This window comes from Notechis scutatus, chromosome 1 (genome assembly GCF_049901735.1).
Source record: "Notechis scutatus isolate UNSWTSFEM ecotype Mainland chromosome 1, rNotScu1.2, whole genome shotgun sequence".
NCBI classification, from domain to species: domain Eukaryota; kingdom Metazoa; phylum Chordata; class Lepidosauria; order Squamata; family Elapidae; genus Notechis; species Notechis scutatus.
In genome coordinates this window covers 324,941,253-324,960,838 of record NC_142009.1, presented here as the reverse complement: position 1 = coordinate 324,960,838, position 19,586 = coordinate 324,941,253, and the positions used below count along the sequence as shown (strand labels likewise).

The following is a 19,586-nucleotide window of genomic DNA, read 5'->3' as shown; positions in this document are numbered from 1 at the left end:
AAGCTTTTTGCCAGAAGTTAAGTGTTTAGCACTTTTTTCTTTTTTTGCTTTGTAATGCGGAAATGACAACTCACCAAGTGGAATCTTATTCTGCTGCCCAGAAAAGCAGTCTTTAGCTGTAAATTAATTAGATCCAAAAGCAATTATATCAGCATAGGCTATATTACAGCTGTGAGCTGAGATGGAGTTGCTCATCTCATGAGCAGCAGTTGTCCAGGAGTTCAATGGGCGATCTCACAATTCTTCCTTTGTCCGGAGAGCCAGCATTCACCCTCTGGCTGCTGTTCTCCATCACAATGTCGTCCCCGCTCCTTTAGAGACGCCTAGTTCACAGTGACCCACACTGGAAGCCTTACTCACCCACGTTCTTATTTTTTCTCAAAATCAAGAGCAAAGCACTCACAATGCCAAACTATAGTGGATCTGAAACAATTCAGAACTGAAGCACGATGGTTTGTTTTCAGCGCAAAATACTTTTCCATTTCATACACATCCCCATTAAAGATTCTGACCTGATCCAATTGTAGTGTATTCACCCAGTGAATCATCCTGGATCAGGCTGTTAAACTGGTGGCCCATGGGCCAGATGCATCATGCACAGGCCACACCCACCCCAGCTCCGCAAAACGTTGCGATACATCACATTTCATGATCAAGTTTGACACCCATGCTCTTGCTTGACTATTTTGCTTAATTATTCCTTCAAATTTATTATAGCTGCCCAACTCCAATGGGCTCTATCGCATGTCCTATTGACTATTGTTTCCCTGTCCTTACAAATCAAAATTGTGGTATAACATGTTTGAAAATATAAAATCTGTCAATATTCTAAATTTTGACTCACTGCCTGGTTTGGAGAATTATCTGTCTTCAATTCTTTGTGATTAGAAAATTGGATGTAGATCTGCTGACTCCGGAGGACAGGAGCAATTGTGGTGTAGTAGCTCACCATGGTATTAGCTGCTTCTTCTGTGTTCATTTCTATAAAAGCCTGGTAAAGGATTATAAGGAACAAAAAAAAAATCATATTGCATTTGCACAAAGATTTCCAACCACAATCTGCAAATCAATTTTTACAAAGCTGTCTCTATTCTCATATAAGCAAATAAGCCTTTAAATACAAAATAGAACCAAAGTTTTGGCATAGCTAAACAAAATTTTGTAAAACAATAAAAAAAAAACATACATCTGAAAACGTCTTACCTGATTTTTTCCTTTTAACATTAATAGGTTTGTGACCTTCCCAAAAGGCAACCCCAAGGAAATAACCTCAGCTTCTGTAACGTCACTAGGTAATTTACGGATATGGATTACTCGTGATGGAACTCCTGCATTTCTGCTGTCACCTTTGAATTTTTTGCTGTCATTTCCATTGGCTAAAAAAGATTACATAAGAGTAGGTAGTTTTTGATATAATCAAGACAAATGGTATATTCATCACAGACTAGAATTTGAACAAAGATTAGAAAAAGTTGCATAATCACTTCACTGCTTCTGTTCAAAAGACTACTATATAGCAACTTCCATTTTAAGAAGTTCTGGCAAACCCGATCGTATTATAAATTAATCAGCTCCAAACACGGCAATTTGCTAGATTATAGCATAAATGCACAATCTGATGCCAACCAGTGTATCTGTATACATCTCCCATACATTTTTCATTTTTAAAAGCCTATACTCAACATTTAAAAACTGGTATGGAATATCAAATTAACCAATACAGCAAATACATTCTCCAAAACCACTATTTCCAAAAGTTCCCCAGGACTTCATTATTCATAGGATTTACAGGCATCTTTTTAGAAAATAAAATGGCAGGTAGTTTATTTTACTTTGCTATAAAAAGCAAAGTTAAATTACAGTCCTACAGGATATCCTGGAGTCTAATGGAGTCGTGGATATTAATCTTGCACACTATTTATGTTATTCTCCCCAGTGCAGCCATTTTATAAACATATACATCAATTCATAATAGCTATGTGATGAGAATTTGTATGACACAATTTCAAATGTGCACATCAGCAAAACTGTTACTTATGGAACAGACCAATTTATTCTAATGAGATTGCTTAATATAGTTAATTATATTGACATGACCATATAAGTACAGTATATACAAAAGTAATTGAGTGACCTTCTACTTCAGGTTTTGCCAACAGCAGTCACCATAGTAGCTTGTACACTGTAATAATCTATATTCTGATAATCATAAAATCAACTTACCTTACTCAGATTTTAAACCCATATGGGAATTTCACCTCCTACATAGATTTACCTCCATGTCTGTTTGGCAACTTGCAACCAACAGTAGCAATTTAAGATTGGCAACCAATGGTGCTTCAAAACTATTACATACAGTTTAAGAACATGTTCACTAATCACCTAGCCCTAATAACAATTTCATAATGCTTCCATAATCACACAGTTGATCAATACAACAGCATTTTTATACTCCAAACAGAATTTGGGCATGAGGCACTTAAGCATATATGTTTCAATCCAAAGATATAATGATCTAGAAAGCGAGGGCAACTTTCTAATTTCATTTTACTTTTAATTCAGTCACCTAGTTCTAAAGACTAATACCAGCAATAGAAACTACAAGGCAAGCAAACAAGCAAAAATAAGCAATTTATAACTTAATAAACTAATTAGCTGATCCAGAATGCAATGGTGCCAGTAGTGATGGGCATGCCCCAGTATGTCCATATCACATCACTGCTTCACTGGTTATCAGGTGGTTTCCAGGTACAGTTCAAGGTCTGGTTACCGCTTTTCAGGACACTGCATGAGATTATTTGAGAGACCATCTACTTCCAGGGTTTCTGCCTAACTGGCAAGATCAGGCAGAGATAGCAAGCTTGATGCCATCCATCAGGATCTAGGAAGTGTGTTCTCTGTCATGAAACCTGCCTTCTGGATCAATAACCCTCCCCCTCCCAAAATTTATGTAACCACCTCCCTGATTTTTCAAATGTCTTTCAAAGCTTGGTCTTGGGGTAAGGAAGTTGTAGAACTGCTGTTGGTTGTTATTATTTGGTATTGTGTCCAGACATGCTTTTTTTTTGTTTTCTATCCTTTAAAGTGTAAGCCGCCCAGTGTTGAGGAATCTCTTTTAATAAATAAATGCCAGACCAGTAAATATTGACTGGCTTTGTAAAACAGGGCTGAATATTCAGTAGAAAATCATTCTGCAGCAATAGATTTGCTACATAATGCCCAAAAGGTAGTCTTAAGAAACAGTAAAAGTCAGGAGAACAAAACCAAAATAAAAAAACAACAACCCAGAGTATACTTCAAACAAATATTAAGCTGCAGACATTGGAAAATAGTCTTTATACGGTGATCTTACCAGTGTGTGTGTCACATATTCAGAAAATAACTCTTACATGAAAACAAGTCCATTTTGCAATAATTTCTTTTTTTTCTGCAAATGGCTGTCACTTGCTTTTCTAAGCTATGCAAAATATCTCATCTGCATTAATCACCTATATAAAGCTTGAGGCATAATTTCAGGTATCAGTGCTAGGGAACTTAGGCTGCTTAAACCCTTTAATAAATAGCACCAAAAGCTCATTTGGAACTAGTTGCTACCAAACTGACTGGAATAAATATTCAGTTGCCTTAGAGGCCAATCTCCCCTGGCAAGTAAATGCTAAAGAAATGTTAAATTCTTGGGGCTATCAGTGTTACCTGCAGAAGCAGAGTTGCTGCTCATGATAAAGGGTCCGTTAGTGACACAAGTAGAAAAAAGTTCGTCAGATCCCCGCTGAAAGAGAAACAGAAAGGAAAAAAAGTAAGTTGACAGCACTTTGCTAATTTCTATTCAGGTGCTATGAAAACAAGAATTAAAAGTAGTAGAGAAACTGAGATGGGTGGAGAAAGTAAAAGGAAAGCTTGATATTCCACTCAACCCTACATATAATGGAATCAGCAACAACATATTAAGAACCATACAAGCAAGGAACAGAGCAACTCCATCAGTGCCCATAACCAAGAGTAAGATTTATATTATGAAAATATAAGAAAAGAAACAATTTATTTGAATGATTGTTTAGGCTGCAGCTTTCCTCTCTTAAAGCAGGGGAATTATAAAGAGCCATAGCTTGGCTTTGCAACATGAAAGTAAAGTCAAGACTTGCCATTCATTCCACTTTGAATCAATTTTGTTTTATTTAAGTGAAATATTAGTGAAATAGTGGGATGCTACTCCCATATGAAAAAAGGAAATAGATTCTTAGATGGACAGCAAGCCAATTAAAACATGTGAAATTGAGCTCTTTCTCAAAATGCATTTTTCAAAAGCAGTATCTTTTGTCCCAGAGGTGACAGAAAAGGCAAAAGGCATTTATGGGGCACGGCGACTTGCAAAGTAGTGACTTGAGCTGCACTATAAAATTAGAAAATCACATCTACTTGTTCTATTGACATGAAGACTAGAGGGTTAAAAATCTTCAGGTGCAAATTAGTCTGGCAATATTTTTGAGTTCAAGCTTATCTCAGGCAGAAAGCTCAGCATTATCCACCTCTTAAGAGGAATACCTATCTAATTTAGCAGCAATTTGGACAAAGCTTGATATAGTCAATCAGACTGGTGAGACATCTAAATTGCAGCTGAAGCTTAGAGAATACATGCTGCATCTCTAGATGGTCTTCATTTGAGAAAGCATTATAGTTAGAAGACAGATAAGGGGAACGAGGAAAAATTCTTGACTAACAGGTTTTTTTTTTTATCAAGTTACTAGATAGATATATTGGAGCTTTCTAATCATAGCATCTTTGGATGAGCATGTTGAATGCGTAAATGGCAGGATTCTGCCCATCCTTACTAATTTCCATTTGCTTTCCTAGTAATTGTGATTTAGTAATGCCTACATAACCAAGCTCTGTAAAATATTGGGTTTTGCTGAAAGCCTTTTTATGTCAACCAGTTTGCCCCGTATCCATTATCAAACCAAAACAGACTTTTATCCAAATTGGGAACTAAACTGAATATGATTTGAATATATCTGTACCATATGATGAAGTTGAAAAACACAAAGACTCTGGCAACTGAAAAACCAGATTGAAGTGTGTGTGTGAAAAACCAGATTGAAGTGTGTCACATCTTTTCATAAAAGGACTTTCATTCAGCAGGCCCAAGTAAATTTCTTTTGCTCAGCCATCACATATCCCAGCATGGTAATATCCTGCCCCCATGGTCACACTCTGGAATTTATATTGAAAGGGTGGCCGCTGCTGCTGCTGAAGAGTAGTAGCTTGGAATCTCCTGCAATATGCAGGAGTTTGCAGTTAGCCATGGCAATAATACAGGGCATTGCCTAAAACTGTGTAGTCAATACATATTTAAGTTTCCACAGTAACATTTGCACAAAAGCTCATATCAAAAAAATGTAATTTCTATATGAAAATTCCATCTTAACATCCCTCCAAAAGCAGCATTCCAAAATATAGTTATGCTGTATAATAAGTAATCCACTCAATAGTGAAATCTGCACTGTGTAAGTCCTCGATTTACTACCAAAATTGAGCCAAAACCTTGTATTGCTAAACAAGACAGTTAAGCAAGTTTTGCCTCCATTTTACGACCTTTCTTGCCACAGTTGTTGTTATTACATGGTTATTAAAGTGACTCTTGCTTCCCCCATTGATTTTGCTTGTCAGAAGCTCCCAAAAGTGATTACATGACCCAATGACACTGCAACTATCATAAACACATGCCAATTGCAAAACGGCTGGATTTTGATCACGTGATCAGAAGGATGCTGCAATGGCCATTTGTGAAAAAACATAAGTCATTTTTTTCAGTGCTGTTATAACTTCGAATGGTCACTAAACAAATGGCTTTAAGTCAAGACTACCTATGTCTCTAAAAGGAAATCAAGAGTTAAAATGGGTTTTCTTTATTGGCTGGTGGCAGCTGAGAAGAGGCAGGAAAGATTCTGGAAAGATTGAAGGTAAGGCTAGTGGCATATGCAGCAATGAAATACTACCATTGGCTGGAAAGAGGGAACAAAGATGAAGTTTTGGGGATAGACGAGCCACCAGGCTGGGCCATGCAGAAAGCAGCTCCAATGAAGAAGAGTGCAGGGACACCAGCATTGACCTACTAGTGTCTGGATTTTGTTTTATCTGACTCCTGAAAATGATCCAGGTTTCAGTTCTACCAAAATAGGGCTGACCCCAGCAGAACTTATGGAATGCAGTGATTTGTTCCAAGTTTGAAACAAAACAATGTTTCCATTCCATGAATACTAGTTATTACAGAAAAGTGCTGATTTACACATTTATTAAATGCTTGTGATTGTTTAAAACATTTCAGAACAGCTGGACAAATAAGCAGGAAGCACCTGTCCATATAGGTCCATTTATTGGCCTGAGATTACAAATTCAGTGAAAACGAAAAATAGTATTCCCACTTTTTAAACCAGAAAGGATCTCTCCTTTATTATGCAAAACTATGCATTTTTTGCCTCAGATTTTCAATGTGGGCACAAAAGGAATCCTGGCTAGTTATACTTCTTTCAAATCTTTCAGCAACTTAAATATCCTGTTTTTATGGCACATAATTAACACATGATTAATAAATAAATTAGATTAGAAAACTTATCTCCAATTATTTTAGATTGAAATTATGCTTTCTACCAACTCTAGCTAAGCCAAGACATCTTCTGAAATTCTAATATACAGGCTAATTATTGTTGGATCCACCTTTATTGTTTAGGTATGAAATATATAGAAAATAAACTTAGAGGCATAACATTTATTACTTGAGAGTAAAGAGGTAGATCAATTTTAAACAAGAGATAGAACTGATGACCTTCATAATACAGTATATTAGAACTTCCATACACCTTTATCATTATCATTGGTGCTTGGGTATTTTGCAATTTTTGTTCAGCAAATCTGAAAGACATTAGGGTCCTTCCCCATCTCTTCAACTGTTGGTCTTGTTGGGTCCTCAACTGTTAATCAATTTTTGTCTATCTTTCATAAAGATCTCATGACTGCTCAAAAAGCACAGCTCTCTTCTGCTGTATTGCCATCCTTAGCCTTTTCAGGCTTCTTCCAGTTACTATAGAGACAAGTCATAAATTAAACCTCTACTCTGAATGGATCTCAAGGGTGGGGCTGTCAAATAGCTCAGAGTTCCTGAACTCAGAATAATCAAAGTTATGCAGTCTTTTCTTGTCTGATACAGAACTCCACACCCAGGTTTACAGCTGCCTACATTTAGAAGCGTATTGCACTGCAAGATTCTCATCCAAACCAAGTTTTAATGATTTTATTTCATTACAGGGAACACAGAATCGCTTGCACAAGTTTGCTTGCACATTCCTGCACATACAGTTAAAAGTTTAGTTTGTACAAATCAAGACTACAAAATATTCAACAAACTGTGGCAAAATAAATTGCAATATGGCACAATGTAAATTCATCTAGTCTAGTTAGTCTCTCAGTTGAAATTTCCAGCTGTTCCACTGGATAATGTTGGAAATGGAAGCATTGTGCTGCTAGGGCCCAAACAGGATGCCTGTTTTAATAATGATATAGGATAGGCAAAGATAGATGTGGAGATAACTCTTATCTCACAGAACCTTTGAATCAAATAATTGGCAGTTACAAATTAAACTAAGAGCATTCATTTCAGCCTCAAATTGGTTCAATTATGGCAGCACCCCATCCCAAAATAACTCAAAAGAACAGCAGGGCTCCAACATAAACACTTGGCCCTGGTCTAATTGTAGAAGTTCACACAAACATATTCAGATTATAAAGCTTGCTTCATTTAAAAATAAATACATTTTCAGGACTACTGTTGACTAGAGCATTCTTTTACTTACTGTTTATCTACTCCTAGTCACTTATTGAGACAAAGATACCTTTCTTCAATCCTTGTTAATCTTCAGGGATTTGAAGGCTAAATTATCAGAAAATGGGATCCTAACTGTTGTATTTAAAACAAGATATAGGCAGTCCTTGTTTAGCCACACAGTTGGGACTGGTAACTCAGTTGTTAAATGAAGCAGTTGCTAAGTTAAACCCCAACTATGCTTATGATCTCACTTATCATTCCTTTGCTTTACAGACATATATGGAGTATATGTAAAAAGTTATTTTTTAATCACATCTGTAAATGCAAAAGTTCACTCTGAGGCAATTGTGAAATGAGGGGCCACCTGTACCTGATTTAACATTTACTGCTGATTGAAACCTATTAGCACAGCTTTCAGAAACTGAATTTTCTCCACACTGATAAGAATATAAATAGGACAAATACTTTTGGTTGGGGGAAACATCAATATTTAGTTGGGGGAACCATCAATTTTTTGCCAGAATTGTTATCGTGATTTTCATTTTTTAGAATCTAAAACATAATTTTTTTAAAAAAACTTTGATTTACTTTGTGTGACCAAACTCATTGCTTTTAAAATTACAGATTAATAAGGCTATACCATGTAGAGCGCACACTGTAAGAAATACTGTGGCAGGTGATACAACCGGAAAAACAAACAAACCTTCAGATTCTGGATGAGAACTATGATGTAAATACTCCTTAATTTGCAATACGACAACTGGGTTTACACAAAGTACAGAATTAGGCTAGAATAATTTGATTCAGCATTTCATTCGAACTAGCCCACCATATGAAGCCGAGTTCATATATTTGGGCATAGCACACATGCACACACATATTTGTATTTATGTATGCACTTTACAAATGAAGTCGGGATGACTAACAAGAATTAAAACCCTCATTAACACCAGCCAATTAACACAAAGTGGCTCCCTAAAATACAATTCACCAGCAGTTATGTGAATACAGCAGGCAAAGGTTTAACTTTGTTATCTTTTCCGTATCACCTCATTTCTCACTTTAGAATTAAAAAACCATTTTTAAGCAAGGACAGCAATTTATTTCCTACAATTTCATGAATTAAAGGGTTAAATTTTACAGATGCATACTCCACATCTTTTCCATATTTTCAGACTGAGAAGCATTAGTTAATATTTCTTTATGCCAACACATGTGGCTCACATATGTGATAAAGCCTGTTACAGCAAGCCCACCAAGAGCCAGCTTGTAACAGAACTGAAGATGCACATTAAGGCCTGGAATGTCTCCACTGACATTCTTGGCTTGTGGCCTGAAGCCATATTTCCCGTTTCCATGGCAAAGATCCTAGTCTCTGTACAACAGTAGGTCTATCTAACCCATGAGAGTGAATGCTCTCTTAACAAGGTCAAGACAGAGCATAATAAAGCACATTACAGAGCCTGCGCTACTTCTGTAGTAATACGCACAGATATTCCAAGTCTGTTTAGTTGGGCATAAATTTCATGCCAAGTCAGCAAACTATATTTTCCATAGTAAAAACTGATATGAGGGCACAACTTTATAATAATATACTTTATTGAAGTCTTAGATGAGAACCATAGAATCATATGACTGAACGGTCAGGTCCCCAGCAGACTATAGTTCTGCCATCTTTCAAAAGAGCTGCCAAGGCTAAATAAATCGGCTCCTCTTCCTTCTCTTCACGTAATTCCCTTAGTTGATCATTGTATGGTTTAGCCTTCAGATTTCTTATCTTTGCTGCTCTTCTCTGCAATCCAAGTTATTTATTCAATTCTTGGGATTTTTTATTTCACTTATCAATACTGTAACAATAGCACTTGAAAAATACTATTATTTTTTTTTGGTAAAACAAGTCTTTCAACAGCTCAAAAAAACAGCTTTCTCAAATACAAAAAACCTGAGGCATCTAAAATGTTTCAACTATTTCAGACTTCAACATAGTGTACCGTAATTTTCAAAATTAAGAGTTTTTTCTGCATAACTCAGATTTTAATCAGACCACCCTTCGCTTTACGCTTATCTATTTTAATATAATTCTGATAAATTTAATTGACTGGAAATCTTGCTGGTTAGAAGGTTCACATTTCATAGATAGCAACACATTAAGACTATAATGTTTCACAGCCAAGAGATGGGGTGCATTCTCTGAACCCCTATTTCTCATTATGTTTGCTAATATGTGTTTACTCATCGTCATCTCTATAATTAAAGATGATAAATATAGGACCAAAATATCCAGACTGAATAGTCATGTTTTGCTGTATTCAAAGATTTTTGACTACTTTTTAATTAAGAACCAGCCTTTCAACAAAGGTTCTCAATAAGCATTGAAGAAACCTGAAAGCCTCAAAAATTATTTCCCACAAACAGAACTGATCCAATACTGTTTAGAATATCAAACTGAGTTACCTTCTTTGCACTAATCTATCAAAAACCTCTTGCATATCATCAAATATCCCTGAAGCATTCTAGAGCTCACATAATTCTGGCACAATCCTCTACAATTTCACTATTACTCTGCATACACTGCAAAGAATGCAATATTTTCTTTTGGGATTTTTCAGTCAAGAAGATTTGATGAGAGGGGAAGTTGCTTTCCAAAGAAGTCTGTATGGTATTAGCAATCTTCCAAAGATGTCTTCCTGGAACCTGTCCCCCTGGAATATAGCAACCCCCTCCCCAAAAAAGCATCACACAATGTCAATGTGATAATTACAATGGAAATCTCATTTCATTAACAAAGTCATTCAGAGACCTAAGTCTTAAAATAGCTTCATTTTATGAGAATGGTTTACAACATGTAGTTGCTGAAACAATAAGAGGAATAAAAACACCTACCTTTGTTCCAACTGTTATATCTTGGACAATGCTGTAAAAAAAGGGGGGAAAATTACAGTTAGCCAAATTACATGTATACATCAAAGATATGTGAAATAAACCAAAGCGAAATGAAAGTTAAAATGTGAAATTCGCAGCAGACAATGCATGCTTAAAATAGTGCTGGAACCAAAAAGTAATCAGAAATTTAATTCATAGGAAGATACATATCTCCCAGTAAGTCTACTACAAATACCACTAAAACTGCTCTTTCTAAGAACACGATACAATTAGACATCAGACTATATTCCAGCCAAATGCACAATACTGTACATACATTTCGATATGTAAAAGCCATGTGACATATATCTCCACATGCTTAAAACAAGTTAGAGGACAAACCAAATGAAACAAATTCTTTTAAACTTGAAAAAAGTACTCCACCCAACTCTATATAGTTCAGAGAAGTAGGCTTTTGAATATGATAATACATCCCACATCAAATTAAGCTTTATGGTAGTATGAGGTTAATTGTCCCTGCAGATGTATAACTACATGTAAAACCTGACTTTCAAGATTAAATAACAAGGTTGCACCCTTTGTTTTAAATCTTATGCATCAAGTTCATTTTTTTAATCTTGGATTTAATGAACTCATCAGCCCTCACTCCTGAGCCTACAACAGTTTCAACAGATCCTATGTTCTCTCGGCAGCTAGGGCAGCCCTAAGGGAACTGACACTGTCCCTGCATGCACATACTACACACCCCTTTCCCAGCATTAGCACTGCATATAAGAATTTCTGTGAATGAAGCTGAAGTCACAAGGACAAAGAAATACACGGGAAAAGAACAAAGGCTACATAAAAGACTTTAAAGTTTTTTCAAGAAATGTCATGATTGTTCTTACTGCTCTGTTTATTTGCTTTAATCAGCTTGGGTCATTACAGATACAAAACTTGGTAATATACACTACACAATTGTTTATCCATCTACATAATCCAACAAATGTTTGATTTTCATCTCCCACAGTTCTAGCTTTTATTTAGGTTAGATGGATGATGGGAATGTCCAAAGTACTAGGACATAAACCACAACTGCAGCCCATTATTCAATGGTGTCTGACAAATGTAGTCTTTTCATGACTGATGAATCCCTTCAGAAACATCACCAAAAAACCCTGCAAGTTACTCCATATCATCAGTGCATTTTTCTACAGCTTTTCTTGAAAAATAAGGTGGAAGGTGTAATAAGTCAGTGGCCCCCAATCTTTTGGGCACCAGGGACTGGTTTTGTGGAGGTTTTCCCATGGACTGGAGGGGATGTGGTTGTGTGTTGCCTGCACCCAGCAGATGGGACTTCACTTGTCTACCTGGCCTGGTTTCTGGCATGCCACGGCCCGGTGCCAGTACAGATACCAAAGGTTGGGGGCCTTTGTATTAAGTCACCAAAATGTTTACTCTGTGTATCAGCTTACAACTTAGCTCCAGAAGTTGACTTAAGATAAGACATCATTCTGGCAATGTAGACACCATCTAATTTATTATGACAGAATTTTTTATACTTTCATAGACAATAATATTGACTGGCCTGACAGATTAGCTAAAATAAAGAATATGTAGTGTTACATGTTGGACAACCATTTGTCTAAAATGGTACTGGGTCTCCTGCATAAGCAAAAGATTGGACTAGAAAACCTGCAATATCCCTTCCAACTCTATTATTCTGTTCTGTTATTCTGAAACAATACCCAAATTTGAACATACAGAGGTATCTGTAATAATGGCAGTGATACCAAAATGGTGACTCATATGGTGTGACATTATAATACAAATGCCATTATACAAGATGACATCATAGTGTATCATTTGCCTTTCTTGAAGTCCATGCAAACATAACTCCTGCTAAATTAATTTCTATAAACTTTTTATTTTATTGTTCCAAGATCACCTTTAAACAATTTAAATAAAAAGCAAAGCTTCCTCTCAATCCCAGATAACAAAAATCCCACCCATTAAAAAAGCCTGGAGGGAAATTCTTCATTTTCATGCAAAATGTAATTTTTATTCTTCTAGGTTTTCAGAAGGAAGAAATGATGCAGTTCCCACCAAGAGCATCTATAATTAACTGAAAAGTGAAAACCTTTCCTGGCATAATAAAACCATTCTAAGAGGACCATAAAGCAAGAATTACAGTACGCTGGCCATTAAAACCACATGGCAAACTTTTTTTAAGGAAAGTGAAGACTGGCCAAACTTGATTCCAAAGATAGATTGAGTAAAGTTATTGGGAGAACTTTTTCTGTAATTATGCTTTGCAAATGAAGAAACAAAGTACAGTACTTGTCCAATTATCTACATATGATATCATTCGGAGTTTTAACTTTTGTCCAGCTTGTCAGTCACCAAACAAAAATGTTCTACTGTATTTAAAAATTCGACCAAGTTCACAATGAACAGATAAAAGTAACAAATGCCTGATATATGAAAAATGGGATGAACGGAGAGCAAATTTTTCTGCAAATAGTCAAGGTGACACTAAAATGACAAAACATATGGTTTGACATCAAAATAAAAGTTTACTCTTTTATAACTACATCTCAATATCTTACACAAGTTGGTAAATGGAGTTTTGCAGTGACCTGCATTTTATCACTTGCCCCCCCCCCTTCTGAAGGTTGATGACATGTGGATGAGAATGTACTTCTAAGATACAGTTCTGACCACATCCACAAAAAGGAAGGTAAAAGGTTACAACTTCAAGTATAAATGTAATAAAATGATCAAGAAAGGGGGAAATATTACTATTCTATGGAATAGCTTTAAAGACCTTGTTTAAAGAGATCAACAGCAAAGATCACAATTTATAAATATATTTCAAGTTTAGATTTTAAACTTGGTTACCAGTACTGAGTATTTGCAAAAATATCAGAATAGTCTTGATGGATTAGGCAGAGGTCCATTTTAGTTCTTTTATTTTACAGTGTAGCCAAAGAAATATTTACGTTAGGAGATGGAGACATATTCCCATCCAGTTGTTTCCCTGAAATTTGATTTAGAAGTATGTTGCATCCAAGATAACATGGTAACAACAAGTTAACATGGAGTATCAAGATTAATATCCCTTGAACAAGCCTGTTCACCATTAATTTATCTAATCCCCTTTAAACCATTCCAAGGCAACAGCCATCAAGTGATAATCATTTCTATATATTCTATGTAAAGCATTTTCATTTATCTATTCTAAATCTACTTCCAATTAGTTCTAATTTTTGAGAATAAAAAGAAAAAGTTCTATTTACTACTATGTCATGCATGCTTTTAAAAACCTGGATCATGTTTAACTTGTTTTTCCTCTTAGCTGTATGCAAGTATTTTTTTTCCTTATAGGAAACATGTTCAAACCTATTGATCTTTGTAAGTGTGTTCCATGCTTTTTCCTGTTTTTTAAAGTGATAATAACAAAGAACTAAACTTATAAAGACACTACAATGTTGGCATTTTTTATTTTCAATCCCTTTGACATTGCTAAGCATTAATCTTTTTCACAGCTGCCAGTTTTATTTATTGAGCTATCTACCATAAAGCCAAAGCTTTAGTTTCTTACAATTCATTATATATGTGAATTTTTTTCTCAATGTACACTATTTTATCTTCTAAATTCTACCCTTAAATGCTTAAACTATCTCTGCCATTTGGTTGACAATTCACCAAATAAAGAAAAAAACGTTTACAATAAAATTTGGTTTATATCATCCAGATTTAGAATTATTTGTGAATTTGGGTTGATAGCTTCCTGCTTATATTAAGATAAATTTATGAACAAGCTTTTGCTCCTAATATATGAAGTTATAAAGCACCTTCTCAACACTAATCCCTTTTTGCCTGCCACAATCAACACACCTTATTTCCTTCATTCCTGCCTCTTATCTCATGACTACTACTGTTTACTCAAGAGTCCTTGATGAAGAACTTCATCAGACTGAAAATCCAAGTACAGCACATTGAAAAGTGTTGCTGACATGTTCAAATAATGGAACAAAGTTTATCCTTATGGAATCAATAATTGTTTTAGAAATGTTTGTTCACTGTGCGTTTAGTTATTTTTCTTTTCATTACTAACAGTTTGCTTAGAGTTACCCAGCTTATAGTTTTCCAGGTGTCCTACAGGTATCTTTAAAATATTCTGCTATGGGGGTCAGAAATTTCACTTTTGGGTTTTTAAAAAATTCAATATTTTCAATATTTGTTGAAATTCAATATTTGTTTATTCCATTTGGTTTTGATTTTCTGCAACTATTACCTGGTGGATAATGATTCATTAGCTATTTATATGTGAGCTGGTCTTAATAGTGAACTTGCTTCCCTACTTTTCTTACTTACAAGAGTTTGATTTTTAAAATGAACTATAAACTTGAAGGCTGCAACTGCAGCTCTCTCATATTAAATCATTAATTTCCCTTAAGCCTTTTGGCTTAATGAGCAAAATTAAATTCTTTGAATAAAGATATGATAGGAAATTGCATTGAAGGGAGAAGGATACTACTAAGTTTTACTCTGATTAGAAAATGTTTGAAACAAGACAAATGAAGGCAAGGGACCTAGGATTCAAATATTGCATTACAACTGAACATTCAGAGGTAATTAGAAAGGAAGGCTTATTAAATTTCTCTATCCCCCCAAACATCATTTATCTTCACAACTCTTACTCTTTTAGGCTAAACGTCTTTGATCTCCCAACTGTGTCCATCTCAAAACACCCTACCATTTTTTTAAAAAAAATTCCCACTCAAAACTTATTTTAACTCTTCTTAGATGCCTCCAACTTTTTGGGTCATCGTTCCGCATATATAAACCGCGTAAAAAGAGACTATACCTTTATTTTCTTTTAACGCACGTGTTTTAAGTCTCTTCCCCACTCGGAAATTTTGTCTTTTAAGACGTAAAGAAGCAAGAGTGGGATTAGGGCGGAGGCAGAAAAGTAAAGCTCCTTAGGCTAATTAACATCCGGGCGATGGAAGGAGGCCAAATGTAGGAAGGGGGCGTGGCCAGAACCCGAGCACGAGGCAGCCGAACCCAGCAGGAACTACCTTGAGTTAACTTTAAAAAAAAAAATGGAGAAGCGAGGAAAAGGGGCGAGGACGCCCGGGCGCGTTCATATCCGGAATGTTGAGCAAGTCACGCATGTGGGACTTTTTGAGTGAAAGCGCAGGAGGAGATGGGAGCAAAGCCGCGGGACAGTTACTCCAACCCGGCACGCCCCACGTCGACCACTACACGAGCTTCCCCCAACAGAGCACATTCCTGAATTATAGGGCAACCGGGGTGTGTGGGTGTGTGTGTGTGTGGGGGGGAAAAGACCAAGTTGGGGAAAACCACGAACCATGTGCCGGAAATGGTAGGCGGATAGGACTTGAGAGACAGAACTCGCGGCGCAGAATATCGGCAGCGGTCAGCCGGTTTTAGGGCGCGCGCGGGAAGAGGGGTGGCGCGCGCCCGCGAAGGATTTTTTTTTTTTAGAACGTCCAGGGAGAGTCGGGAGCGTGCGCGCGCAGCCCGCGAACGAGGGGGAAAAAGGGGGAGGGGGAAACGATAGCGGCGCAGAACTTTGGCGGGGGGAAAGGAGGGCAAATTCCAGTAGAAGGGAGGGGGGCGCTGGGATGGCTGTATGCGTATCCCCGGGTCTCTTCAATTCTGTTTCCAGAACTCGGCCAAAGTTTGTGCCATGGTGTGAGTGGCCTAGTTTCCGCCTCCCCTGCACGCCCAACGCGTCCGACGATTTCTCTCACGCCGGACGGAGAGCGACCGCTCTCTCGCCTCAGTTATTGCGACACGGCCAGGTGAGCCGTGAGCCTCACCCTCCCAAAACAATGTCTTCGCCCCGTCCTCGCTTACCCGTCCATGGCACACGAAGGCAACCCGAAGGGAAGCGGAGTGCAGACGCTGGAGTAGCAGGAGCGGATCCAACGGCTACGTGTTATATAGACTCACAAAATGGCGGCTCGGAAAGGCTCCGCCCTCGACTCCTTCCCAACGCTGAAAACTGATTGGCTGCTTGGGCTGTCGCTTGGACGGGGCAGGCAACGGAACCTTCGCCGTTTCGGCCTAGCGAGAGCCGACTGAGATTTCTCATTGGTGGAAACTAAGCGACGGGGGCGAAGTTGGACTCCTGCTCGCGGCTGGATTGTCCGCCGTGGGATTCGCGGGACCTTCTTGAGCTCTGGCGGTGAAGACGGGGAGCGGCCATCTTAAAAGAGGTGGGAGGGTTGGGATTATTATTTTTTTGTTCCCTCCGCTGTTTGAACCCGGCTTGTCCCGGCCGCCATTGTGGCTACGGGCAAATGAATCCAGACGGCGACTTGGACAGTTGGAAAGCCAGGGGTTGAAGCCTTGGCGGCTCTTTTGAAAGATGGCAGAACCGTCGTCTGCCGGGGAAATCTACTGAAAGACTTTAAAAAGTTGGCTGGGCAAGTTGAGGAGAACAAAAGACAATGATTGTAGCACAGTTTGCTAGACTCGTTGATTGTTCTTTAAGCTCGTGTCATTAAGTGTTGTAACTTATGATTCTTGACGAATGTACCTTTTCTTGAGAGCATATGCACCAAGACAAATTCCTTGTGTGTCTAATCACACTTGGCCAATAAAGAAGAAAGAAAGATTTTGTGATTGTTCTTTGATAAGAATTTATATCGTATCCACACTAATATATTTGAAACCACCACGTCTTCCCTTTATACTCTTTGTGGAGAATTCAAAGCTGTTTTGCCCCAAGTGACTTAAAATCTAACTTTTTGTAAGACTCTTTGTCATATGGAGTCACTCTTGGTAGTTTCTTGATTGTATATGTATTTAAACCCCACTGTACCTCAGACCATAACTTGTACCAGGCTCCTGGCCATGAGCCCTTCAACAACTGACTGCTGCTGCACATTCTGAGCTTACACAAATGATGAATACACACAAGAATATATTAGCATGTATTCTTCTAGGCTTTGTGGCCTGGTCTTAGTGATGATTCTGACTTGATGAAACACCTTTTCCCAGAATGGTGGGTGGCTATAACGCTCCTTGTTTATTAGAAAGTCAGTTCAATCAGTGCTATTCCAGTGAGCCTTTGGTCTTTAGTGTTGCTGATGTTATTATCAAAACTAATACTTTAGCTGTTCTGTTTTGTTGGATGTTGCTCTACCCTATTTTGTGCTTGTAAGCCTTGGAGTTGGATGGCAAATCCAGTCATCATTATCATCTGTGGGAGCTTCATCACTGGAACCTTTCAAGAAGAGACTGAACTGTCATCTATCGGAAATGGTGTGTAGGGTCGGCTTGGGCGGGAGTTGGACTAGATGACCTACAATATCCCTTCCAACTCTGTATCTGTATCCTAGAAAAATGCTTGGTGGATTTGGATTGTGAACATGTCATAGGAAATGCTGTGACAGGATTTACATATCGCACTAAGTCACCCAAAACGTACAGGGACTGTGTGCTGAGTACAGTAGAGATCATTACTTGTGGTGGAATGCACACCTGGAGAAGCACTGGAAGGGGAGTCTTGGTGGCACAGAGCTTTCCCAGGCAATAGAGAAGCTCAAATTAAGAGACTGCAGTCCCAGGGGAGAATGGGGAGGAGGTTCAGGGTAGCCATATCACAGGACATATCTAGTAGGTAAGAAAGTTATAGCACTAGTTTGGCAATTTTCTGTCCCGTAAATGTAATCAATTGGACTCAGTTAGATTTGACTGTGTCGTCTTTGAGCCTGGAATGGCAGTCCTGCATTTGACTTTGAGCACAGTGGAGCCAATTAACTTGTTTCTTAGTTGCTCCTCCAGAGCAAATGCTGAGATGAGGACATTGAAGTGTTGCTGTTGAACAGGGTATTTTGAGTCCATGGGAACCAACGGCCATGTCCTGCCTCCAGAGAAGGGATGGGTCCTGCTGCCCCCACCAAAGATTTTTTTTCCTCTCCTGTTCATCACCATAAAAAGGAATAAAGGAATAAGTATCAGGATGGACAAAGTGCTAGGTTCGTGGTAATTACTGTGCTCTACTTGCCCAGATGGATGAATGAAACATTAGAAGATAACATTAGAAATGGGCTACCGGATCTAAGCTGCAAAAATCCAGATGACCAGTAAGTGACAACAAAAATACATACAACAATGTTACTCTGCCATTGTTCAGCTGAAATATTGCAGTTTGTTAGAATACTTCAAAGAGGTTCTCTTCACCAGCACTTAGGTAAGAATTTTCACAAAAATGGTGTGATTGGATCAAAACCACCAAGAGACAGTGAACAAGTAAGACATAATACCTTAGCCAGCAGACCAGAAAGGGTAAAGAAAAGAATCAACCGCTTACCTAGGACCTTCCTAACTCACTACTTCGTTCAAGTGCCTCATTCTAAGTGTTATTCAGAACGAGGACAGTTCTCTGGATCAGATGCCTTCTGGATCTGCTTTCTTCAAGATAGCAGCAGCCATTTTTCTGGCTCTTTGGGACAAGTGATCCTCAGATCAAGGCATTCTGGTGGCCACCTAGTCTGGAGAAGCCCTAGCATTAAACAAAATGGGCTAGCATCAATAGGAATTCTTGGCAGGTTCCTTTGTTGTCACTGAGCCCTACAATACAATTCTTATTCAATCTGCCTTTGGATTATGGATTTCCTGTCTTGCCGCTCATAGAGGGTCAGATTAGGTAATCATACCTCTTCAGCCCTTATTCTTAACACTGGTACACCACAGGGTTGCGTGTTGAGTCCCTTACTCTTTATGTGCATGACTGCATTCCCACTCACACTAGTAATACTATTGCTAAATTTGCAGATGATACAACAGTGGTGGGACTTATCTCCGGGGGGAGGGGGGGAGGATGAGTCTGCCTACCGAGATGAGATGGACCGGTTGCTTTCGT

General features: G+C 38.0%; 1 protein-coding gene across 4 annotated transcripts in view; it reads right to left on the bottom strand.

Moving 5' to 3' along the window:
• PTBP1 (polypyrimidine tract binding protein 1) overlaps positions 1–16,628 on the bottom strand; it is a 39,412-nt gene extending 22,784 nt beyond the window's left edge. For 2 of the 4 annotated variants that reach the window (XM_087952584.1, XM_026670987.2), the window contains exons 1-5: positions 16,571–16,628; positions 10,700–10,730; positions 3,694–3,769; positions 1,204–1,376; positions 845–991 (exon numbers count right to left, since the gene is read on the bottom strand). In XM_087952584.1, the coding sequence (XP_087808710.1) occupies positions 845–991; positions 1,204–1,376; positions 3,694–3,769; positions 10,700–10,730; positions 16,571–16,578 (435 nt within the window). In that variant the 5' untranslated portion in view covers positions 16,579–16,628. The remainder of the gene's footprint in view (positions 1–844; positions 992–1,203; positions 1,377–3,693; positions 3,770–10,699; positions 10,731–16,570) is intronic. The other 2 variants (XM_087952585.1, XM_026670988.2) reach the window with 1 other exon arrangement.
• Between the last annotated feature and the right edge of the window lie 2,958 nt (positions 16,629–19,586).